The 26,147-nt window shown below is 36.1% G+C and overlaps 1 protein-coding gene across 5 annotated transcripts in view; it reads left to right on the plus strand.

The window, feature by feature from the left end:
* The window catches only part of fmnl1b (formin-like 1b), a 72,141-nt gene that overhangs the window by 27,918 nt on the left and 18,076 nt on the right, over window positions 1-26,147 (plus strand). For 2 of the 5 annotated variants that reach the window (XR_015775021.1, XR_015775022.1), the window contains exons 16-26: window positions 208-332; window positions 2,115-2,317; window positions 2,406-2,640; window positions 3,333-3,401; window positions 3,521-3,601; window positions 3,903-4,032; window positions 4,858-5,021; window positions 5,620-5,721; window positions 5,896-5,991; window positions 7,882-7,996; window positions 9,205-9,353. Coding sequence is in view for 3 of the 5 variants with exons in the window: in XM_088070223.1 (XP_087926349.1) it covers window positions 208-332; window positions 2,115-2,317; window positions 2,406-2,640; window positions 3,333-3,401; window positions 3,521-3,601; window positions 3,903-4,032; window positions 4,858-5,021; window positions 5,620-5,721; window positions 5,896-5,991; window positions 7,882-7,996; window positions 9,205-9,284 (1,400 nt within the window). In the remaining 2 variants the exon portion in view is untranslated. The remainder of the gene's footprint in view (window positions 1-207; window positions 333-2,114; window positions 2,318-2,405; window positions 2,641-3,332; window positions 3,402-3,520; window positions 3,602-3,902; window positions 4,033-4,857; window positions 5,022-5,619; window positions 5,722-5,895; window positions 5,992-7,881; window positions 7,997-9,204; window positions 9,354-26,147) is intronic. The other 3 variants (XM_088070222.1, XM_088070224.1, XM_088070223.1) reach the window with 2 other exon arrangements.

Here is a 26,147-nt window from a genome sequence, read left to right on the forward strand (position 1 = left end):
TTAGGTGTGTAAAAACATTCATGTAAAGGTCATTTCTGTATTTTGGCAGTTTATGTTTTTGTAAAAAAATGTATAGTGCTCATAAACTTTTTAGTTTGAGACCCTTTAATATAAAAACAATTTCGGATGCCGAAAGACCAAAAAAAAAGATTCAAGAAAAGTATTTTTTGTCGAACAATTTTGATTTTTTTTCGTTCTTTCTTGTAGGTTGTAAAAAGAAGAAACCCATTCAAACCAAATACCGCATGCCGCTGTTGAACTGGCAGGCGCTCAAATCCAACCAGGTGGCAGGAACCATCTTCAACGAGCTGGACGACGAGCACGTCTTAGAGGTGTGTCTCTGTCTCTGTCTCTGTCTCTGTCTCCGTCTCTGTCTCTGTCTCCGTCTCTGTCTCCGTCTCTGTGGCACACTGCATAAACTAAACTTCACAGTTGAGTCTTTCTTTGCAGTTATTAAATATTTCCTCTCTGTTTATTAAGAATTTGTTTATTGTTTCTTATTAATTTAACCCTTTAGGGACTGTTTGGTTCCTTTTACACTCTTTTCGTTCTTATTTTTTTGTTAATTTTGGCTGTGTTTATGCAAATGCCATAAATTTTGGCAAGATTGTATATTGTTGTTTTAATGTGTGAATTTGCAGCTCAGCTCCTACAATAAGTCTAAAATACACTGTGGAAACTAAATAGTTACATTCAGACTGTTCAGGTCCAAAAATGCTCCATTGAAACCCATTCAAACTGACATTTTTGATCCCACAGCCATCAGAGCAGAAAAAGATGCATCGTATTATTTCTGGGTGTCATTCTGGGCTTTTGACTAGGAATTTGTAGTTTTTACTATTTTCCACCTGATGAGGTCATTTTGACCTATATGGAGGAAATACATGCTATTTCCACTAGGTGACCTGTCAAAATCAATGTAGCTGCTGATCACTGACATATTTGAGACTGTCTGCATCAAAAAAAAGAAAGAAAATCTACTCCCTTTAGCAACGGTGCTTTATTTTCTGTGTTATTCTGATCATGATCATTTTCAGTCAGGTTTGTTATGAAACAAAAAACTTTTAGAAATCCTTAATGTTTCCTCTTAACGCTGATGTATAAATCAGAGCTTCTGAAGCTCGACAGCACGACACCTCCTCTGAATACGCTTTCATTCTGGCTCCTAACAAAGAACAGAGGAACGCGTCTCTTTCATGAGACGGGTGCGTAGGAACGAGACGAGTGGATCAGAAGTTTCAAACCAACTGACTCACACTGTCTAACTTTCAAAAATACATTCATTTATAGTATCTCAGACTCATCAGGCAAAATCAGACACAAATAATTCAAATTCATTTTCTTTCAATACCTGGAAAATATTCAGGTTGAATACAGTGCTCAGTAATAAACAATGTTTAACCCTAAATTGGTTTGATTACATTTAAAAAACATGGGAAGGCGAAAAGCAACTTAACAAGAAATATAATAAAAAGTAAAAAAGCAAGAAATCAGTTAAAAGTTATAAGAAAATTACAGGATTATAAGCAAAACAGTTATGAATATATAATATGTAATAAGAAAATAAATTGAAAGAAAAAAATAAAATGACCTTAAAAAAGTGCTAAAAAATTAAATATTATATATATATATATATATATATATATATATATATATATATATATATATATATATATATATATATCTTATTTTTATTTTTTCTGTAACATAATTATCAATATCTGACGAAGAGAATTATAAATATAGCTTTCTGGACATTTTTCTAATTTTTTTTTATATTATCTAATAATTTCCCTTCAGCTAATTTCAGATAATTTCATTGTCACCTTTTACTAATTTTTACAGTTTTGGGACATTTATTGCCAAGTTGCTCATTATGTTTTTTTAACATGTTTTTGAAAGAAACCAAACAGATTTTCTCAGTTTTCAGAGGTCTTAAATGTTGGTGAAAGGCGTCTGATGCTGTTATACATGTTAAAGGGTTAACTTTTGGCAGCAAACTGTGGCCATAGAAGCAGCAGCCAATCATTAGGCGGGGTCCTCTGCCTCCTCTGACATATTGACCTAAATTTTGTGAGTGTTTGAATTTTGTTTATGTGTACTTTTATTCTCAGGAGCTGAACATGGCGACTTTTGAGGAGCAGTTTAAGACGAAGGCGCAGTCCGCCCCTGTGGAGCTCGGGACCCTCAAGATGAAACTGGCCCACAAGACTCCCAGTAAAGTGTCCCTGATGGAGCCCAACAGAGCCAAAAACCTGGCTATCACGCTGCGCAAGGAGGGGATGGCTGCGTCTGACATTTGCTGTGCTATAGAGACGTAAAGTTATCAGAATAACCTGACCACAGATCATCTGATGTTCCGGTTTTATTATTATTCTTCACGAGTGTCGCTGCCGTCCCCGCAGGTACAACCAGAGAGCTCTGAGCCTGGACTTCCTGGAGCTGCTGGAGCGTTTCATCCCCACAGAGTACGAGATGAAGCTCATCCACAGCTACGAGTGTGAGGGCAGGCCCCTGGACGAGCTCAGCGAGGAGGACCGCTTCATGGTGCTCTTCAGCAAGATCCCGCGGCTCTCCCAACGCATCAGCACGCTCACGTTCATGGGAAACTTCCCCGAGAGCGTGCAGCTGATTCAGCCGGTGAGCTCACGAGAGGCGGGGAGGGTTCAGTTACTGAAACTGTCTGCTTCTGCTCCGAAAAAGTCACCCGATAAAAGATTTCTTTTATCATGGGAAATTACATGAATCGTTGAAAAATTTGTTTTATGTAACGCCACAAAAATCCGGTCTGAGATTTCCAGAATAAAGTCATAAAATTACAGGAATAAATTTGTAATTACGAGAAAATAATTGTAATATAAAATGACTAAACTCATATATTTATGAGAAAAATCCTGATAAAACAAAGTTGTCGTAGCCGAGACGTTGCAATGAGCGACCAGTTAAAAAAAAAAAATTAAAAAATTATTTAAAAAATTCCATACAAAAGATTTCCCTTTGAAACCTGAGTAAATTGTCTTTATTTCTTTCAAAAACATGGGAGGAAGAGAAGAGGTAACTTAGCAAGAAATGAGCCCAAAATTATCAAGAAATCAGTAAAAGAAAATTAACAGAAAATGAGCACTAAACTTCCACACTAATAATTCAGCTTATTGGCCTTCAAACGTCAGCAACAGATTTTGTTTAGTCAATAATTTAACATTTGAACACGCGAGGCTCCATGTGAATTAATGCTTCTATGATCTGCTAGTTTTATACTGTTTGAATTTCTGTTCATATATTTGCCTGAGAATCAAAAAATGAATCCTAATAATTTCATCTCCTTCTGGCAGCAACTGAACGCCATCATCGCCGCCTCGATGTCGATCAAATCCTCCAACAAGCTGAAGAAAATCCTCGAGGTGAGTACGGAAGTGTTAACTTTCCTAAGAATAAAGTGCGTTCTTCTGTGTGCACAGATTAATGATTTGATTTTTGCACATATAAACTATAATATTCTGCCTCTGTTTCTGATTCAAAGATCATTTTAGCGTTTGGAAACTACATGAACAGCAGCAAGCGAGGAGCAGCGTACGGCTTCCGCCTGCAGAGTTTAGATATGGTGAGTTTTTTCAAGAAGATGTTAAAATATATATCTTTCATGAGCATGTTGTTTTATAATGTGTCTGACTTCTTCACAGTTTTAAAGTCTTTTATTTTCTGTTTCTCTGTTTTATTTATTTTTTTGTTTTTATTGTGATGCCCCTTTAAACTCTTGCTTCATAAGGCACATTAAATAAAATTTACTGACTCAATAAAAAGGCTGTGAAATTTAACAGCGTATCATCACTTTAACTGCAAAAATCTTCAACCAGAGTCTCATTTTCGACTGTTTTAATTGTTTATTGTTTTCTGCTTCCAAGCTGTTAGACACCAAATCGACAGACCGCAGACAGACACTGCTGCACTTCATCGAGAGCATCATCCAGGACAAATATCCAGAGGTCCAGTCCTTCTACACAGAGCTGCACTTCCTGGACAAGGCAGCGCTCGGTGAGCACAGGAACGGAGATGTTGGGGAAAAAATAAAAAAGGGATATATAATCTTTGTCATGTAGACCTCCCTTCAACTTGAAGAGAAAAAACAATTGCAATAAATAAAAAAATAAATTAATTAAAAACAAAAGAATAAAAAGAAAAAAACAGCATATAACTTCTGTCATGTAGACCCCCTCAACTTGGAGAGAAAAACAAAAATTAAAGAATAAAAAGGGAAAAAACATTTAATTTCTTCCATGTAGACCCTCCTCCTTAACTTTAAGAGGAACAAACAATAACAAAAAATAAAATAAAATAAAAAAAAATATGATATGAAAGAGAAAAAAAATCATAAAGTTTCTGTCATGTAGACCTCCCCTCTCCTTGGAGAGAAAAACAAACAATAAAATAAATTAATTAAAAACAAAAGAATCAAAAGGTGGTATTATATATTATATTATTAGATGTTTCTATAATTGTTGATCTGATTATCATCTGCTCTTTTGTCAAATTGTTTTAAGACAATGTGACAAATATGTTTCTCTCCAGGAAATAATTTTATGTCTAAAAAACTTCTTAAGTTGGAATTGAATGGATCTGTGGTTGTTAATTCACTCACATTTTTGCAGATATGAACGTGTCAAACGTTAAAGAGAAGTTATGACAGTAGAAAATCACTTTATTCCAAATTTTTGTTATCTCTGCTTCACCCTGACACCACAGTGTGACCTCGACGTCAGCATTAAATCCACTTACTCTAATGACTGCACTATCAGCTATGATAAGAGCCTTAAACTGAACTCACCTTTTGAATGACCGTGAGCTCTCTTGTCTCCGTAGTTTCCATCGACAGCATCCTGCAGGACGTGCGTGCTCTGGAGAGAGGCATGGAGGGGACCAGGAGGGAGTTCTCTGTGGAAAAAGACAATCCTGTCCTGCAGACGTTCCTCAGCTGCAACACGGAGCTGCTCCGCTCGCTTATAGCTGATGGAAAAACGGCTCAGGTCAGTTTCATTAAGATAGAAATAAAACTAAATCACATGAGAGATTTGTTGTAGTGTACACACTCCTCTATGGAAGCCCATTTAGCCAATGTAATAAAAAAAGATGATTATGATCAGAAATTTTCTCAAATGTGTGCATAATAGTGACTTATTGTCTTAAAATGATGATAATAGTATCTTGTATAATGTCCAAGTATTGCAATGACTCAGTGTCTCAAAATAAAATGATGACAAATGAGAAGTATCTCAAAATAAAGAGAAAAGTTCTCAAAATAAAGAGGACGCATCATAAACTAATGACAGAATGTCAAAATAATGTCTTCAGTATCACAACATTATGTGGCACTTTCATGAATAAATGACTTAGTATTTAAAAAATAATGACACAATATCTAGAAATTAGTTTGTACCTAAAAACAGTGATTCTGTATCTTAAAAAAATAAAATCTTAATAGTCTAATTATTGCAATGACATAGAGTCTCAAACTAATGATGACTAAGAATCTCAAAACAATATGCAAATATCTCAAAGAGCTTCTATTCTTTTATTTTTGCTGATTTAATGTGAAGATTTGTTTTTTTTGTCTCTGTCTGACAGGACGTGTACGACTCGGCGGTGGAGTACTTTGGCGAGAACTCTAAAACGACTCCGCCCTCCATGTTCTTCCCCGTCTTTGTCCGATTCATCAAAGCGTACAAGGTCAGACGACGCTCCGTTTATTGATTCCTGGCACGAATGAGCAGAAACTAGCTGCTTCACTGATAATGAAAAACGGATATTACTGTACACTTACAGCCCAATCTGTGAGCTAATGTGCTTCTTATTTGACCTTCAGGGGCAGATAAGTGAAATAAAATACTTTTTCTCTGACAGCAAGCTGAGCAGGAGAACAAGCAGAGGAAGAAACAGCACGTCCCGAACTGTGAAGCTCCGACGACGCCACCCAAACCCGAAATCACAGCCAATAAGGTAACTTGTTCTTTCTAAAAATATAAAACAAGCAGCTGCAGGTATTCATAGACTTCCTGCGAACTGAAACTCGGGTCATATTTTTAAAGTTTTGCCCACAGTTTCTGCCAGTTATAATGATATTGTACTTACTAAGTTAGTTGCTAAGATTTGGGAACAAGAAACACAGATGAGTCATTAGATCAGACAGGCTAAAAAACAAACCAACATTTATAATTAAAGATAAAACTGAAAGTGATGTTTAAAACAAACAGTTTGCATAACGAAAAAATAAAATAAATTAAATTAATCCTACTGTTTACTTGCATGAGAGAAAAACAGGAAGGAAAGGAAAGCAAAATAAAACCAGGTTAAACTGACAACGCTGTTATTTATTGAAAGATAAAGTCGTTTGAAAAAGTAAGTAAAGAATTATAGCTGTCAAACAATTAATTTTTAAAATCCTAATTAATTGCTGCTTTAAAAAATCTCTTTTTATTTTTAGATTTAACCGTTTAAAGCCTGGGCAAATAGGTTTGATTTCTTTCAAAAACATGCGATGAAGGCAGTGAGCAGCTTTAGAGGAAATGAGCCAGAAATTAGACAGAAAATAGTAAAAATTCAGAGAAATTACTTGAAAATGTATATAAATAAATAAATACATAACCCCCACAAAAAATAGAAAATAAAAAAACTTTTTTTTAAAAAAAAGGAAATGTGAAAAAATAGGTAAGTAATTGATCTGGAAAACTCCACAATTAACATCAAATTTCAGCTTAATGTCAACAATTCCCCCACACACCAAAAAAACGGGCCAAAACTCACCACACGTGAAAAAAGTCAGACGAACCCCCAAATCACGTTATTCCCCGTTGAGGGGTGGCCAGGACACAAAATGATAAACCCGTTTCCCTCAAGTCCGAAGCAGCCACGAGGACAAGTTTGTCAGGTGGTAACAAATGAAGTGATTTATTTACAACAAATATTCATTTATAAGAACAGAAGGTTTTTTTTTACGTCAGGGTGAAAATCAGGTTAACATTTTAAACAAAAACGGCTCTGAGGGGTAACTAAAGTAACTAAATCTAAGACAACCAAAATATAATTCAACTTAACAGAACCAGAACAAAAGGAAGTTTACTAAACTGAAGTTTTACCCTTAAATTATCAGTCCGATCAGCTGAGTTACTTTGGTGCCTTACGTTCAGACCTTAATTATGGTCCATGCGTTAAACACTGACAGCTCTATTAAGAATATAATGAACAATAAAGACAAGTTACGATGAGGAAACTGCTTGTGACTGTTGCCAAATCAAAAAGACAAAGAGAGAAGTTTCATTTATTTTCTGCACAATCAAAAACAAGGATTAAACTAATGTGCATACATGTAAAACAGACGCACACACACACACACACACACACACACACACACACACACACACACACACGCTTAGGGTTTAACAAATCATGTTGGCATTCAGTCGGTGTTTGTTTACAGCCTGTTTGATTTTCTTACTGCTTGTATTTCTGCCCTGTTTGAAATCGATCTTATTTGTTGCTACTACAAATTGGATTTTTGAACTGCTGCTGCAGCAAGAAGTAATTTTTAATGGCACTTTCCTCTGAGTCTTATTTTTGGATTATTTGTCTTTTTTATGACAGTCTTTATCATGAGATCCTCCAAATTGAGACTCTAAAGATAGTGTGTGCTGCACAGACTGTAACACAATTTGAGGCAAGATTGTGAGTTTTTTTAGGTTGTAAAAATAAAATTACCCAGACTTCAACATCAGACAAAATAACCAGTAAGAAATTATTATTATTATTATTATAGTTATTAAAATTATCCAAAAGCGTTCATCATTAGCACAGTCATTGGGAGTTCAGACATCGACATTCTTGATGTTTCAGGTTTGTGTGACGTCCAAACTGCCGCAGATGGACCTGATAGCGGAGCTGAAGAAGAGGCAGGTGTCTCCTCTGGTGAGGGAGGGGAAGGACGGAGCCATCGAAGACATCATTACAGGTAAACAACACCCGAGAGACACGTTCACTGTCCGTTTTATAATAACGGTACTGTTAACTGTGATGATGTTCGGTATTGTTTCCATCAGGTTTCCTCTCTGACTTTAAGGACTAGTTCAACATTTTGGAAAATGCACTTAAATGGTTAGTTCATGAAAACTGAGTCATTATCTGCTCCCCTCATGCTGATGGAAAATCATCCGAAGTTTTATAATCCACAAAACACTGCAGGAGATTGACAGGGAAAAGGCGTTACACTCATCTCCCAAACAATTGAAGCAAATGGTGACCAGGATTCAAACTTCAAAAAAATACATATTAAAATGACAAAATGTTTCTGTTCTGCTCGTCCAAAGTAAGTCCTGAAGCCCCAACCTGCCAAGTTGTTTTGAAAAGCATCTCACTGGCGTTGTGTTTTTAGCCTTGTTGAGGCTTGCAGCTTCTAGTTCACGCTCGCACAAGACCAGAAATAATAATAATGACACAATTTCAATACTTTTATCAATTATTATGGTATATTGACTTACGTAAACTTTTAGCCTAAGTTGAACAGATTTTAGGGATTTGAAGAAGTGGAAGTTACTCCAAGAAATTAGATCACATTAAGCAAAATTTTTATTGCAGAGTTCACGTCATTATTTAATGTTAAGAAGCGCAACTGCTAAAAATTACTTTTCGGCATGTATCTCCTTGATTGATCTGAACAAGAAACACCATTTTTAAACCAAAACTAACTGTAACTTCCTTATACTCACAAATTGTCTCTGCTGTGATATAAAAAAACCCAGACACAAACTATTAATCGGTGAGTTGTAGCGGTGTCGCTGGGTTTGTTTTACTTTGGACAGTCAGGCTAGCTGATTCCCTTCACTTCCAGTGTTTATGCTAAGCTAGGCTAATCACAACATCCTGACTTTTAGCTCCAGCTTAAACGGACAGAAGTGACATTCTCTTCTTATTTTCCAAATGTTGACCTACTCCTTTAAAGATGACATGAAACTTTAAGCTGCCACAACAATTAATCTCACAGTGTCGTTTCCAATTTAAATACCTTTTTTTCCTGGCTAAACGCCCCAAAGTTGCACTTCCGATCACTTACTAAACTTTCCCTCCTGATTAATATTTTATTAAAACTCATCTCCTTCCTCAGTTCTTAACTCTTGTCTTTCTTTAAATGCTCTCTCCCTGTTGTTTCTCTGGTGTCTTCAGCTCTTAAGTCCGTGCCCTTCACGGCTCGTTCTGCCAAACGCTCCTCTCGTCTCTTCTGCGACTCCGTCTTCAGCGACGAGGTGACTTCTTAAAATCCCTCGCTGCTCTGTGCTTCTTCCTCTCTGCTGACTGTGATGGATGCGCTAAGTGTAATTGCTTTGTTGTTATCTATCTATCTATCTATCTATCTATATATCTATCTATCTATCTAAGTATGTATCTATATCTTTGCTGCATTCTCTACTACTAAATTTTTTATATTATACTAACATTTTTATTGTTTGATATACTAAACATTTTATGTTGCCAAACTATACAATGATTTTTGGCAATTTTATGGCATACTTTACTATGACTTCTTTTAAGAACTTTTCATTGCATGCTAAACTATGACATTTAATTACTTTTTTAATGAAATACTAAACATTGTATGTACAACACTATAAATATAGTGTTGCACCTAACTATAACTATAAATATTGTATTGCATGTCGAGACACATTATATTATAGAATGTTGCAAAAACAACCAAAAATGCCATACTATAATATGGCAAGAGTTGTCAAAATATGAACAGCTGAAAACATGAAACACTACTGAAGTATGGCGAAAAATGTCAAAATATGTGATGTCCCAAAAACAGCTGAAAACGATCTAAAATAGTGTGCAAAAATGGCCAAAAACACCATAATACAATATTGTGGAAAAATGACTGAAAATGCCGTGCGAAAAATGTCACTATATGACATATCACAAAAAAACTGAAAACAGCTGGAATAAGCTAAAAATAGCTTGCAAACACGAGACATAGCATAAAATGTTGCAAAAACGGCGGAAAACAAAAAATGGCGAAAAAACCCCCGTTAATGCCATACTATAGTATGGCGAAAAATATCACAAAACGACATGTCCCAAATACAGCTGAAGACAGAATAAAATGGTGTGACAAAACACCTCATAGCAGAGAATTTTGCAAAAACGGCCGGAATAAAAGACTAACTGCCATACTATAGCATGGCAAAAATGTCAAGAAATAACATGTCCCAAAAACAACTGAAACACCTAAAAACTGCATAAAATAACCTGCAAAGACAGGCCATGGCATAGAATGTTGCAAAATTGGCCAAAACCACCACAAAATGGCATGTCGAAAAATTGACCCAAAAAGCAAGACTATTGAATGGAAAAAATGTGAGAATGTCAAAAAATGGCATGTTTCAAAAATAGCTGAGCACACCTGAAAACTGCATAAAATAGTCATCAAGACACGCCATGGCAAAGAATGTTGCAAAAATGGCCAAAACGACCACAAAATTGCATGTCGAAAAATTGACACAAAAAGCAAGGCTATAGTATGGCAAAAATGTGAGAATGTCCAAAAATGGCATGTTTCAAAAATAGCTGAAAACACCTGAAAACTGCATAAAATGGCCCGCTAAGACACGACATGGCAAACAATATTGCAAAAATGACCAAAACCACCACAAAATGGGATGTTAAAAAATTGACCCAAAAAGCAAGGCTATAGTTTGGCAAAATGTCAAAATATGACATGTTTCAAAAATAGCTGAAAACACCTGAAATCTGCATAAAATAGCCTGCTAAGACACGCCATGGCAAAGAATGTTGCAAAAATGGCCAAAAACACCACAAAATGGCATGTTGAAAAAATGACCCAAAAAGCAAGGCTATATTATGGCAAAAATGTGAGAATGTCCAAAAATGGCATGTTTCAAAAATAGCTGCAAACCCCTGAAAACTGCATAAAATAGCCTGCCAAGACACGCCATGGCAAAGAATTTTTGAAAAATAGCCAAAAACACCATAAAACAGCATGTCGAAAAAATGACCCAAAAAGCAAGGCTATAGTATGGCAAAAATGTTAGAATGTCCAAAAATGGCATGTTTCAAAAATAGCTGAAAACTCCTGAAAACTGCATAAAATAGCCTGCTAAGACACGCCATGGCAAACAATGTTGCAAAAATGGCCAAAAACGGCACGAAATGGCATGTTGTAAAAATGACACAAAAAGCAAGGCTATATTGTATGGCAAAATGGCAAAATGTCAAAAAATGACATGTCTCAAAAACAGTTAAAAACACCTGAAAACTGCATAAAATAGCCCGCTAAGACACGCCATGGCAAACAATGTTGCAAAAATGGCTAAAATCACCACAAAATGGGATGTCAAAAAATTGACCCAAAAAGCAAGGCTATAGTATGGCAAAATGTCAAAATGTCAAAAAATGACGTTTCAAAAATAGCTGAAAACCCGTCAAAACTGCATAAAATAGCCTGCTAAGACACGCCATGGCAAAGAATGTTGCAGAAATGGCCAAAAACGGCACTAAATGGCATGTTGTAAAAATGACACAAAAAGCAAGGCTATAGTATGGCAAAAAGTCAAAATGTCAAAAAATGACGTTTCAAAAATAGCTGAAAACCCATCAAAACTGCATAAAATAGCCTGCTAAGACACGCCATGGCAAACAATGTTGCAAAAATGGCCAAAAACAGCACTAAATGGCATGTTGTAAAAATGACACAAAAAGCAAGGGTATAGGATGGCAAAAAGGGAAAATGGCAAAAAATAACATGTCTCAAAAACAGTTCAAAACACCTGAAAACTGCATAAAATAGCCTGTTAAGACACGCCATAGCAAACAATGTTGGAAAAATGGCCAAAAACACCACAAAATGGGATGTCAAAAAATTGAACCAAAAAGCAAGGCTATAGTATGGCAAAATGTCAAAATGTCCAAAAATGACATGTTTCAAAAATAGCTGAAAACCCATCAAAACTGCATAAAATAGCCCGCTAAGACACGCCATGGCAAACAATGTTGCAAAATGGCCAAAACCACCACAAAATGGGATGTCAAAAATTGACCCAAAAAGCAAAGGCTATAGTATGGCAAAAGTCAAAATGTCAAAAATGACATGTTTCAAAATAGCTGAAAACCCGTCAAAACTGCATAAAATAGCCTGCTAAGACCGCCATGGCAAAGAATGTTGCAGAAATGGCCAAAACGGCACTAAATGGCATGTTGTAAAAATGACACAAAAAGCAAGGCTATAGTATGGCAAAAGTCAAAATGTCAAAAATAACATGTCTCAAAAACAGTTCAAAACACCTGAAAACTGCATAAAATAGCCTGTTAAGACACGCCATGGCAAAGAATGTTGCAAAATGGCCAAAAACACCACAAAATGGGATGTCAAAAATTGAACCAAAAAGCAAGGCTATAGTATGGCAAAAAGTCAAAATGTCAAAAATGATATGTTTCAAAAATAGCTGAAAACCCATCAAAACTGCATAAAATAGCCTGCTAAGACACGCCATGGCAAAGAATGTTGCAAAATGGCCAAAACCACCACAAAATGGGATGTCAAAAAAGTGACCCAAAAAGCAAGGCTATAGTATGGCAAAAAGTCAAAATGTCAAAAAATGACGTTTCAAAAATAGCTGAAAACCCGTCAAAACTGCATAAAATAGCATGCTAAGACGCGCCATGGCAAACAATGTTGCAAAAAAGGCCAAAACGGCACTAAATGGCATGTTGTAAAAATGACACAAAAAGCAAGGCTATAGTATGGCAAAATGTCAAAATGTCAAAAAATGACATATTTCAAAATAGCTGAAAACACCTGAAATCTGCATAAAATAGCCTGCTAAGACGCGCCATGGCAAAGAATGTTGCAGAAATGGCCAAAACGGCACTAAATGGCATGTTGTAAAATGACACAAAAAGCAAGGCTATAGTATGGTAAAAATGTCAAAATGTCAAAAATAACATGTCTCAAAAACAGTTCAAAAATAGTTGAAATCTGCATAAAATAGCCTGCTAAGACACGCCATGGCAAACAATGTTGCAAAATGGCCAAAACCACCACAAAATGGGATGTCAAAAATTGACCCAAAAAGCAAGGCTATAGTATGGCAAAATGTCAAAATGTCAAAAATGACGTTTCAAAATAGCTGAAAACCCATCAAAACTGCATAAAATAGCCTGCTAAGACACGCCATGGCAAACAATGTTGCAAAAATGGCCAAAAACGGCACTAAATGGCATGTTGTAAAAATGACACAAAAAGCAAGGCTATAGTATGGCAAAAAGTCAAAATGTCAAAAATGACGTTTTCAAAAATAGCTGAAAACCCGTCAAAACTGCATAAAATAGCCTGCTAAGACGCCATGGCAAAGAATGTTGCAGAAATGGCCAAAAACGGCACTAAATGGCATGTTGTAAAATGACACAAAAAGCAAGGCTATAGTATGGCAAAATGTCAAAATGTCAAAAATAACATGTCTCAAAAACAGTTCAAAACACCTGAAAACTGCATAAAATAGCCTGTTAAGACACGCCATGGCAAAGAATGTTGCAAAATGGCCAAAAACACCACAAAATGGGATGTCAAAAATTGAACCAAAAAGCAAGGCTATAGTATGGCAAAAAGTCAAAATGTCAAAATGATATGTTTCAAAAATAGCTGAAAACCCATCAAAACTGCATAAAATAGCCTGCTAAGACACGCCATGGCAAAGAATGTTGCAAAATGGCCAAAACCACCACAAAATGGGATGTCAAAAATTGACCCAAAAGCAAGGCTATAGCATGGCAAAAAGTCAAAATGTCAAAAAATGACGTTTCAAAAATAGCTGAAAACCCGTCAAAACTGCATAAAATAGCCTGCTAAGACGCGCCATGGCAAAGAATGTTGCAGAAATGGCCAAAACGGCACTAAATGGCATGTTGTAAAAATGACACAAAAAGCAAGGCTATAGTATGGCAAAAAGTCAAAATGTCAAAAAATGACGTTTCAAAAATAGCTGAAAACCCATCAAAACTGCATAAAATAGCCTGCTAAGACGCGCCATGGCAAACAATGTTGGAAAAATGGCCAAAAACACCACAAAATGGGATGTCAAAAAATTGAACCAAAAAGCAAGGCTATATTGTATGGCAAAATGGCAAAATGTCAAAAAATGACATGTCTCAAAAATAGCTGAAAACCCATCAAAACTGCATAAAATAGCCTGCTAAGACGCGCCATGGCAAAGAATGTTGCAGAAATGGCCAAAACCACCACAAAATGGGATGTCAAAAAATTGACCCAAAAGCAAGGCTATAGTATGGCAAAAAGTCAAAATGTCAAAAATGACATGTTTCAAAAATAGCTGAAAACCCGTCAAAACTGCATAAAATAGCCTGCTAAGACGCCGCCATGGCAAAGAATGTTGCAGAAATGGCCAAAAACGGCACTAAATGGCATGTTGTAAAAATGACACAAAAAGCAAGGCTATAGTATGGCAAAATGTCAAAATGTCAAAAAATAACATGTCTCAAAAACAGTTCAAAACACCTGAAAACTGCATAAAATAGCCTGTTAAGACACGCCATGGCAAAGAATGTTGCAAAAATGGCCAAAAACACCACAAAATGGGATGTCAAAAAATTGAACCAAAAAGCAAGGCTATAGTATGGCAAAAAGTCAAAATGTCAAAAATGATATGTTTCAAAAACAGCTGAAAACCCCTCAAATCTGCATAAAATAGCCCGCTAAGACACGCCATGGCAAAGAATGTTGCAAAAATGGCCAAAAACACCACAAAATGGGATGTCAAAAAATTGACCCAAAAAGCAAGGCTATAGTATGGCAAAAAGTCAAAATGTCAAAAATGACATGTTTCAAAAACAGCTGAAAACACCTGAAAACTGCATAAAATAGCCTGCTAAAACACGCCATAGCAAAGAATGTTGCAATAATGGCCAAAACCATCACTAAATGGCATGTTGTAAAAATGACACAAAAAGCAAGGCTATAGTATGGCAAAAATGTGAGAATGTCCAAAAATGACATATTTCAAAAATAGCTGAAAACACCTGAAATCTGCATAAAATAGCCTGCTAAGACGCGCCATGGCAAAGAATGTTGCAGAAATGGCCAAAAACGGCACTAAATGGCATGTTGTAAAAATGACACAAAAAGCAAGGCTATAGTATGGTAAAAAGTCAAAATGTCAAAAAATAACATGTCTCAAAAACAGTTCAAAAATAGTTGAAATCTGCATAAAATAGCCTGCTAAGACACGCCATGGCAAACAATGTTGCAAAAATGGCCAAAACCACCACAAAATGGGATGTCAAAAAATTGACCCAAAAAGCAAGGCTATAGTATGGCAAAATGTCAAAATGTCAAAAAATGACGTTTCAAAAATAGCTGAAAACCCATCAAAACTGCATAAAATAGCCTGCTAAGACACGCCATGGCAAAGAATGTTGCAGAAATGGCCAAAAACGGCACTAAATGGCATGTTGTAAAAATGACACAAAAAGCAAGGCTATAGTATGGCAAAAGTCAAAATGTCAAAAATGACGTTTCAAAATAGCTGAAAACACCTGAAAACTGCATAAAATAGCCTGCTAAGACACGCCATGGCAAAGAATGTTGCAGAAATGGCCAAAACGGCACTAAATGGCATGTTGTAAAATGACACAAAAGCAAGGCTATAGTATGGCAAAATGTCAAAATGTCAAAAAATAACATGTCTCAAAAACAGTTCAAAACACCTGAAAACTGCATAAAATAGCCTGTTAAGACACGCCATGGCAAAGAATGTTGCAAAAATGGCCAAAAACACCACAAAATGGGATGTCAAAAAATTGAACCAAAAAGCAAGGCTATAGTATGGCAAAATGTCAAAATGTCAAAAAATGATATGTTTCAAAAATAGCTGAAAACCCATCAAAACTGCATAAAATAGCCTGCTAAGACACGCCATGGCAAAGAATGTTGCAAAAATGGCCAAAACCACCACAAAATGGGATGTCAAAAAATTGACCCAAAAAGCAAGGCTATAGTATGGCAAAAAGTCAAAATGTCAAAAAATGACGTTTCAAAAATAGCTGAAAACCCGTCAAAACTGCATAAAATAGCCTGCTAAGACACGCCATGGCAAAGAATGTTGCAGAAATGGACAAAAACGGCACTAAATGGCATGTTGTAAAAATGACACAAAAAGCAAGGCTATAGTATGGCAAAATGTCAAAATGTCAAAAAATGAAGTTTCAAAAATAGCTGAAAACCCGTCAAATCTGCATAAAATAGCCCGCTAAGACGCGCCATGGCAAACAATGTTGGAAAAATGGCCAAAAACACCACAAAATGGGATGTCAAAAAATTGAACCAAAAAGCAAGGCTATAGTATGGCAAAATGTCAAAATGTCAAAAATGATATGTTTCAAAAATAGCTGAAAACCCACCAAAACTGCATAAAATAGCCTGCTAAGACACGCCATGGCAAAGAATGTTGCAAAAATGGCCAAAACCACCACAAAATGGGATGTCAAAAAATTGACCCAAAAAGCAAGGCTATAGTATGGCAAAAAGTCAAAATGTCAAAAAATGACGTTTCAAAAATAGCTGAAAACCCGTCAAAACTGCATAAAATAGCCTGCTAAGACGCGCCATGGCAAAGAATGTTGCAGAAATGGCCAAAAACGGCACTAAATGGCATGTTGTAAAAATGACACAAAAAGCAAGGCTATAGTATGGCAAAATGTCAAAATGTCAAAAAATAACATGTCTCAAAAACAGTTCAAAAATAGTTGAAATCTGCATTAAATAGCCTGCTAAGACACGCCATGGCAAAGAATGTTGCAGAAATGGCCAAAAACGGCACTAAATGGCATGTTGTAAAAATGACACAAAAAGCAAGGCTATAGTATGGCAAAATGTCAAAATGTCAAAAAATGAAGTTTCAAAAATAGCTGAAAACCCGTCAAATCTGCATAAAATAGCCCGCTAAGACGCGCCATGGCAAAGAATGTTGCAGAAATGGCCCAAAACGGCACTAAATGGCACGTTGTAAAAATGACACAAAAAGCAAGGCTATAGTATGGCAAAATGTCAAAATGTCAAAAAATAACATGTCTCAAAAACAGTTCAAAACACCTGAAAACTGCATAAAATAGCCTGTTAAGACACGCCATGGCAAAGAATGTTGCAAAATGGCCAAAACCACCACAAAATGGGATGTCAAAAATTGACCCAAAAAGCAAGGCTATAGTATGGCAAAATGTCAAAATGTCAAAAAATGACGTTTCAAAAATAGCTGAAAACCCGTCAAAACTGCATTAAATAGCCTGCTAAGACACGCCATGGCAAAGAATGTTGCAGAAATGGCCCAAAACGGCACTAAATGGCATGTTGTAAAAATGACACAAAAAGCAAGGCTATAGTATGGCAAAAATGTGAGAATGTCCAAAAATGACATGTTTCAAAAATAGCTGAAAACACCTGAAATCTGCATAAAATAGCCTGCTAAGACACGCCATGGCAAAGAATGTTGCAGAAATGGCCCAAAACGGCACTAAATGGCATGTTGTAAAAATGACACAAAAAGCAAGGCTATAGTATGGCAAAAGTCAAAATGTCAAAAATGACGTTTCAAAAATAGCTGAAAACCGTCAAAACTGCATAAAATAGCCTGCTAAGACGCCGCCATGGCAAAGAATGTTGCAGAAATGGCCAAAACGGCACTAAATGGCATGTTGTAAAATGACACAAAAAGCAAGGCTATAGTATGGCAAAATGTCAAAATGTCAAAAATAACATGTCTCAAAAACAGTTCAAAACACCTGAAAACTGCATAAAATAGCCTGTTAAGACACGCCATGGCAAAGAATGTTGCAAAATGGCCAAAAACACCACAAAATGGGATGTCAAAAATTGAACCAAAAAGCAAGGCTATAGTATGGCAAAAAGTCAAAATGTCAAAAATGATATGTTTCAAAAATAGCTGAAAACCCATCAAAACTGCATAAAATAGCCTGCTAAGACACGCCATGGCAAAAGAATGTTGCAAAATGGCCAAAACCACCACAAAATGGGATGTCAAAAATTGACCCAAAAAGCAAGGCTATAGTATGGCAAAAAGTCAAAATGTCAAAAATGACGTTTCAAAAATAGCTGAAAACCATCAAAACTGCATAAAATAGCCTGCTAAGACGCTGCCATGGCAAAGAATGTTGCAGAAATGGCCAAAAGCGGCACTAAATGGCATGTTGTAAAAATGACACAAAAAGCAAGGCTATAGTATGGCAAAATGTCAAAATGTCAAAAATAACATGTCTAAAAACAGTTCAAAAATAGTTGAAATCTGCATAAAATAGCCTGCTAAGACGCCACATGGCAAAGAATGTTGCAGAAATGGCCAAAACGGCACTAAATGGCATGTTGTAAAATGACACAAAAAGCAAGGCTATAGTATGGCAAAAAGTCAAAATGTCAAAAATGACGTTTCAAAAATAGCTGAAAACACGTCAAAACTGCATAAAATTGCCTGCTAAGACACGCCATGGCAAACAATGTTGCAGAAATGGACAAAAACGGCACTAAATGGCATGTTGTAAAAATGACACAAAAAGCAAGGCTATAGTATGGCAAAATGTCAAAATGTCAAAAAATAACATGTCTCAAAAACAGTTCAAAACACCTGAAAACTGCATAAAATAGCCTGTTAAGACACGCCATGGCAAAGAATGTTGCAAAAATGGCCAAAACCACCACAAAATGGGATGTCAAAAAATTGACCCAAAAAGCAAGGCTATAGTATGGCAAAAAGTCAAAATGTCAAAAAATGACGTTTCAAAAATAGCTGAAAACCCGTCAAAACTGCATAAAATAGCCTGCTAAGACACGCCATGGCAAAGAATGTTGCAGAAATGGACAAAAACGGCACTAAATGGCATGTTGTAAAAATGACACAAAAAGCAAGGCTATAGTATGGCAAAAATGTGAGAATGTCCAAAAATGACATGTTTCAAAAATAGCTGAAAACACCTGAAATCTCGATAAAATTGCCTGCTAAGACACGCCATGGCAAACAATGTTGCAGAAATGGACAAAAACGGCACTAAATGGCATGTTGTAAAAATGACACAAAAAGCAAGGCTATAGTATGGCAAAAGTCAAAATGTCAAAAAATGACATGTTTCAAAAATAGCTGAAAACCCATCAAAACTGCATAAAATAGCCTGCTAAGACACGCCATGGCAAAGAATGTTGCAGAAATGGCCAAAAACGGCACTAAATGGCATGTTGTAAAAATGACACAAAAAGCAAGGCTATAGTATGGCAAAATGTCAAAATGTCAAAAAATAACATGTCTCAAAAACAGTTCAAAACACCTGAAAACTGCATAAAATAGCCTGTTAAGACACGCCATGGCAAAGAATGTTGCAAAAATGGCCAAAAACACCACAAAATGGGATGTCAAAAAATTGAACCAAAAAGCAAGGCTATAGTATGGCAAAAAGTCAAAATGTCAAAAAATGATATGTTTCAAAAATAGCTGAAAACCCATCAAAACTGCATAAAATAGCCTGCTAAGACACGCCATGGCAAAGAATGTTGCAAAAATGGCCAAAACCACCACAAAATGGGATGTCAAAAATTGACCCAAAAGCAAGGCTATAGTATGGCAAAAGTCAAAATGTCAAAAAATGACGTTTCAAAAATAGCTGAAAACCGTCAAAACTGCATAAAATAGCCTGCTAAGACGCCATGGCAAAGAATGTTGCAGAAATGGCCAAAACGGCACTAAATGGCATGTTGTAAAAATGACACAAAAAGCAAGGCTATAGTATGGCAAAATGTCAAAATGTCAAAAAATAACATGTCTCAAAAACAGTTCAAAAATAGTTGAAATCTGCATAAAATAGCCTGCTAAGACGCGCCATGGCAAAGAATGTTGCAGAAATGGCCAAAAACGGCACTAAATGGCATGTTGTAAAAATGACACAAAAAGCAAGGCTATAGTATGGCAAAAATGTGAGAATGTCCAAAAATGACATGTTTCAAAAATAGCTGAAAACACCTGAAATCTGCATAAAATAGCCTGCTAAGACACGCCATGGCAAAGAATGTTGCAAAAATGGCCAAAACGGCACTAAATGGCATGTTGTAAAAATGACACAAAAAGCAAGGCTATAGTATGGTAAAAAGTCAAAATGTCAAAAATAACATGTCTCAAAAACAGTTCAAAACACCTGAAAACTGCATAAAATAGCCTGTTAAGACACGCCATGGCAAAGAATGTTGCAAAATGGCCAAAACCACCACAAAATGGGATGTCAAAAATTGACCCAAAAAGCAAGGCTATAGTATGGCAAAAAGTCAAAATGTCAAAAATGACGTTTCAAAATAGCTGAAAACACCTCAAAACTGCATAAAATAGCCTGCTAAGACGCGCCATGGCAAAGAATGTTGCAGAAATGGCCAAAAACGGCACTAAATGGCATGTTGTAAAAATGACACAAAAAGCAAGGCTATAGTATGGCAAAATGTCAAAATGTCAAAAAATGACATATTTCAAAAATAGCTGAAAACACCTGAAATCTGCATAAAATAGCCTGCTAAGACGCGCCATGGCAAAGAATGTTGCAGAAATGGCCAAAAACGGCACTAAATGGCATGTTGTAAAAATGACACAAAAAGCAAGGCTATAGTATGGCAAAATGTCAAAATGTCAAAAAATGACGTTTCAAAAATAGCTGAAAACCCATCAAAACTGCATAAAATAGCCTGCTAAGACGCGCCATGGCAAAGAATGTTGCAGAAATGGCCAAAACGGCACTAAATGGCATGTTGTAAAATGACACAAAAAGCAAGGCTATAGTATGGCAAAATGTCAAAATGTCAAAAAATAACATGTCTCAAAAACAGTTCAAAACACCTGAAAACTGCATAAAATAGCCTGTTAAGACACGCCATGGCAAAGAATGTTGCAAAAATGGCCAAAAACACCACAAAATGGGATGTCAAAAAATTGAACCAAAAAGCAAGGCTATAGTATGGCAAAAGTCAAAATGTCAAAATGATATGTTTCAAAAATAGCTGAAAACCCATCAAAACTGCATAAAATAGCCTGCTAAGACACGCCATGGCAAAGAATGTTGCAAAAATGGCCAAAACCACCACAAAATGGGATGTCAAAAAATTGACCCAAAAAGCAAGGCTATAGTATGGCAAAAAGTCAAAATGTCAAAAAATGACGTTTCAAAAATAGCTGAAAACCCGTCAAAACTGCATAAAATAGCCTGCTAAGACGCGCCATGGCAAAGAATGTTGCAGAAATGGCCAAAAACGGCACTAAATGGCATGTTGTAAAAATGACACAAAAAGCAAGGCTATAGTATGGCAAAATGTCAAAATGTCAAAAAATAACATGTCTCAAAAACAGTTCAAAAATAGTTGAAATCTGCATAAAATAGCCTGCTAAGACGCGCCATGGCAAAGAATGTTGCAGAAATGGCCAAAAACGGCACTAAATGGCATGTTGTAAAAATGACACAAAAAGCAAGGCTATAGTATGGCAAAAAGTCAAAATGTCAAAAAATGACGTTTCAAAAATAGCTGAAAACCCGTCAAAACTGCATAAAATAGCCTGCTAAGACACGCCATGGCAAAGAATGTTGCAGAAATGGCCAAAACGGCACTAAATGGCATGTTGTAAAATGACACAAAAAGCAAGGCTATAGTATGGCAAAATGTCAAAATGTCAAAAATAACATGTCTCAAAAACAGTTCAAAACACCTGAAAACTGCATAAAATAGCCTGTTAAGACACGCCATGGCAAAGAATGTTGCAAAAATGGCCAAAAACACCACAAAATGGGATGTCAAAAAATTGAACCAAAAAGCAAGGCTATAGTATGGCAAAAAGTCAAAATGTCAAAAAATGATATGTTTCAAAAATAGCTGAAAACCCATCAAAACTGCATAAAATAGCCTGCTAAGACACGCCATGGCAAAGAATGTTGCAAAAATGGCCAAAACCACCACAAAATGGGATGTCAAAAAATTGACCAAAAAGCAAAGGCTATAGTATGGCAAAAGTCAAAATGTCAAAAAATGACGTTTCAAAAATAGCTGAAAACCCGTCAAAACTGCATAAAATAGCCTGCTAAGACGCGCCATGGCAAAGAATGTTGCAGAAATGGCCAAAAACGGCACTAAATGGCATGTTGTAAAAATGACACAAAAAGCAAGGCTATAGTATGGCAAAATGTCAAAATGTCAAAAAATGACATATTTCAAAAATAGCTGAAAACACCTGAAATCTGCATAAAATAACCTGCTAAGACGCGCCATGGCAAAAGAATGTTGCAGAAATGGCCAAAACGGCACTAAATGGCATGTTGTAAAAATGACACAAAAAGCAAGGCTATAGTATGGCAAAATGTCAAAATGTCAAAAAATAACATGTCTCAAAAACAGTTCAAAAATAGTTGAAATCTGCATAAAATAGCCTGCTAAGACACGCCATGGCAAACAATGTTGCAAAAATGGCCAAAACCACCACAAAATGGGATGTCAAAAAATTGACCCAAAAAGCAAGGCTATAGTATGGCAAAAAGTCAAAATGTCAAAAAATGACGTTTCAAAATAGCTGAAAACCCATCAAAACTGCATAAAATAGCCTGCTAAGACACGCCATGGCAAACAATGTTGCAAAATGGCCAAAAACGGCACTAAAAGGCATGTTGAAAAAATGACACAAAAAGCAAGGCTATAGTATGGCAAAAAGTCAAAATGTCAAAAAATGACGTTTCAAAAATAGCTGAAAACCCGTCAAAACTGCATAAAATAGCCTGCTAAGACGCGCCATGGCAAAGAATGTTGCAGAAATGGCCAAAAACGGCACTAAATGGCATGTTGTAAAAATGACACAAAAAGCAAGGCTATAGTATGGCAAAAAGTCAAAATGTCAAAAAATAACATGTCTCAAAAACAGTTAAAAACACCTGAAAACTGCATAAAATAGCCTGTTAAGACACGCCATGGCAAAGAATGTTGCAAAAATGGCCAAAAACACCACAAAATGGGATGTCAAAAAATTGACCCAAAAAGCAAGGCTATAGTATGGCAAAATGTCAAAATGTCAAAAAATGATATGTTTCAAAAATAGCTTAAAACCCATCAAAACTGCATAAAATAGCCTGCTAAGACACGCCATGGCAAAAGAATGTTGCAAAATGGCCAAAACCACCACAAAATGGGATGTCAAAAATTGACCCAAAAAGCAAGGCTATAGTATGGCAAAAGTCAAAATGTCAAAAATGACGTTTCAAAAATAGCTGAAAACCCATCAAAACTGCATAAAATAGCCTGCTAAGACGCGCCATGGCAAAGAATGTTGCAGAAATGGCCCAAAACAGCACTAAATGGCATGTTGTAAAAATGACGCAAAAAGCAAGGCTATAGTATGGAAAAATGGCAAAATGGCAAAAAATGACATGTCTCAAAAACAGTTCAAAACACCTGAAAACTGCATAAAATAGCCTGTTAAGACACGCCATGGCAAAGAATGTTGCAAAAATGGCCAAAAACACCACAAAATGGGATGTCAAAAAATTGAACCAAAAAGCAAGGCTATAGTATGGCAAAAAGTCAAAATGTCAAAAATGATATGTTTCAAAATAGCTGAAAACCCATCAAAACTGCATAAAATAGCCTGCTAAGACACGCCATGGCAAAGAATGTTGCAAAATGGCCAAAACCACCACAAAATGGGATGTCAAAAATTGACCCAAAAAGCAAGGCTATAGTATGGCAAAAAGTCAAAATGTCAAAAAATGACGTTTCAAAATAGCTGAAAACCCGTCAAAACTGCATAAAATAGCCTGCTAAGACGCTGCCATGGCAAAGAATGTTGCAGAAATGGCCAAAAACGGCACTAAATGGCATGTTGTAAAATGACACAAAAAGCAAGGCTATAGTATGGCAAAATGTCAAAAAATGACATATTTCAAAAATAGCTGAAAACACCTGAAAACTGCATGAAATAGGCTGCTAAGACGCGCCATGGCAAAGAATGTTGCAAAAATGGCCAAAAACGGCACTAAATGGCATGTTGTAAAAATGACACAAAAAGCAAGGCTATAGTATGGTAAAAAGTCAAAATGTCAAAAAATAACATGTCTCAAAAACAGTTCAAAAATAGTTGAAATCTGCATAAAATAGCCTGCTAAGACACGCCATGGCAAACAATGTTGCAAAAATGGCCAAAACCACCACAAAATGGGATGTCAAAAATTGACCCAAAAAGCAAAGGCTATAGTATGGCAAAAAGTCAAAATGTCAAAAATGACGTTTCAAAATAGCTGAAAACCCATCAAAACTGCATAAAATAGCCTGCTAAGACACGCCATGGCAAACAATGTTGCAAAATGGCCAAAACGGCACTAAATGGCATGTTGTAAAATGACACAAAAAGCAAGGCTATAGTATGGCAAAAAGTCAAAATGTCAAAAAATGACGTTTCAAAAATAGCTGAAAACCCGTCAAAACTGCATAAAATAGCCTGCTAAGACGCGCCATGGCAAAGAATGTTGCAGAAATGGCCAAAAACGGCACTAAATGGCATGTTGTAAAAATGACACAAAAAGCAAGGCTATAGTATGGCAAAATGTCAAAATGTCAAAAAATAACATGTCTCAAAAACAGTTCAAAACACCTGAAAACTGCATAAAATAGCCTGTTAAGACACGCCATGGCAAAGAATGTTGCAAAAATGGCCAAAAACACCACAAAATGGGATGTCAAAAAATTGAACCAAAAAGCAAGGCTATAGTATGGCAAAAAGTCAAAATGTCAAAAAATGATATGTTTCAAAAATAGCTGAAAACCCATCAAAACTGCATAAAATAGCCTGCAAAGACACGACATGGCAAAAGAATGTTGCAAAAATGGCCAAAACCACCACAAAATGGGATGTCAAAATTGACCCAAAAGCAAAGGCTATAGTATGGCAAAAAGTCAAAATGTCAAAAATGATGTTTCAAAAATAGCTGAAAACCCGTCAAAACTGCATAAAATAGCCTGCTAAGACGCCGCCATGGCAAAGAATGTTGCAGAAATGGCCAAAAACGGCACTAAATGGCATGTTGTAAAAATGACACAAAAAGCAAGGCTATAGTATGGCAAAAAGTCAAAATGTCAAAAAATGACGTTTCAAAAATAGCTGAAAACCCATCAAAACTGCATAAAATAGCCTGCTAAGACACGCCATGGCAAACAATGTTGAAAAAATGGCCAAAAACGGCACTAAATGGCATGTTGTAAAAATGACACAAAAAGCAAGGCTATAGTATGGCAAAATGTCAAAATGTCAAAAAATAACATGTCTCAAAAACAGTTCAAAACACCTGAAAACTGCATAAAATAGCCTGTTAAGACACGCCATGGCAAAGAATGTTGCAAAAATGGCCAAAAACACCACAAAATGGGATGTCAAAAAATTGAACCAAAAAGCAAGGCTATAGTATGGCAAAATGTCAAAATGTCAAAAAATGATATGTTTCAAAAATAGCTGAAAACCCATCAAAACTGCATAAAATAGCCTGCTAAGACACGCCATGGCAAAGAATGTTGCAAAAATGGCCAAAACCACCACAAAATGGGATGTCAAAAAATTGACCCAAAAAGCAAGGCTATAGTATGGCAAAAAGTCAAAATGTCAAAAAATGACGTTTCAAAATAGCTGAAAACCCGTCAAAACTGCATAAAATAATAGCCTGCTAAGACGCCGCCATGGCAAAGAATGTTGCAGAAATGGCCAAAAACGGCACTAAATGGCATGTTGTAAAAATGACACAAAAAGCAAGGCTATAGTATGGCAAAATGTCAAAATGTCAAAAAATAACATGTCTAAAAAACAGTTCAAAAATAGTTGAAATCTGCATAAAATAGCCTGCTAAGACGCGCCATGGCAAAGAATGTTGCAGAAATGGCCAAAAACGGCACTAAATGGCATGTTGTAAAAATGACACAAAAGCAAGGCTATAGTATGGCAAAAAGTCAAAATGTCAAAAAATGACGTTTCAAAAATAGCTGAAAACCCGTCAAAACTGCATAAAATAGCCTGCTAAGACAC

Source organism: Plectropomus leopardus, chromosome 19, assembly GCF_026936395.1.
Source record: "Plectropomus leopardus strain MGB_pleo_1.0 chromosome 19, ASM2693639v1, whole genome shotgun sequence".
In the NCBI taxonomy this organism is placed as follows: Eukaryota; Metazoa; Chordata; class Actinopteri; order Perciformes; family Serranidae; genus Plectropomus; species Plectropomus leopardus.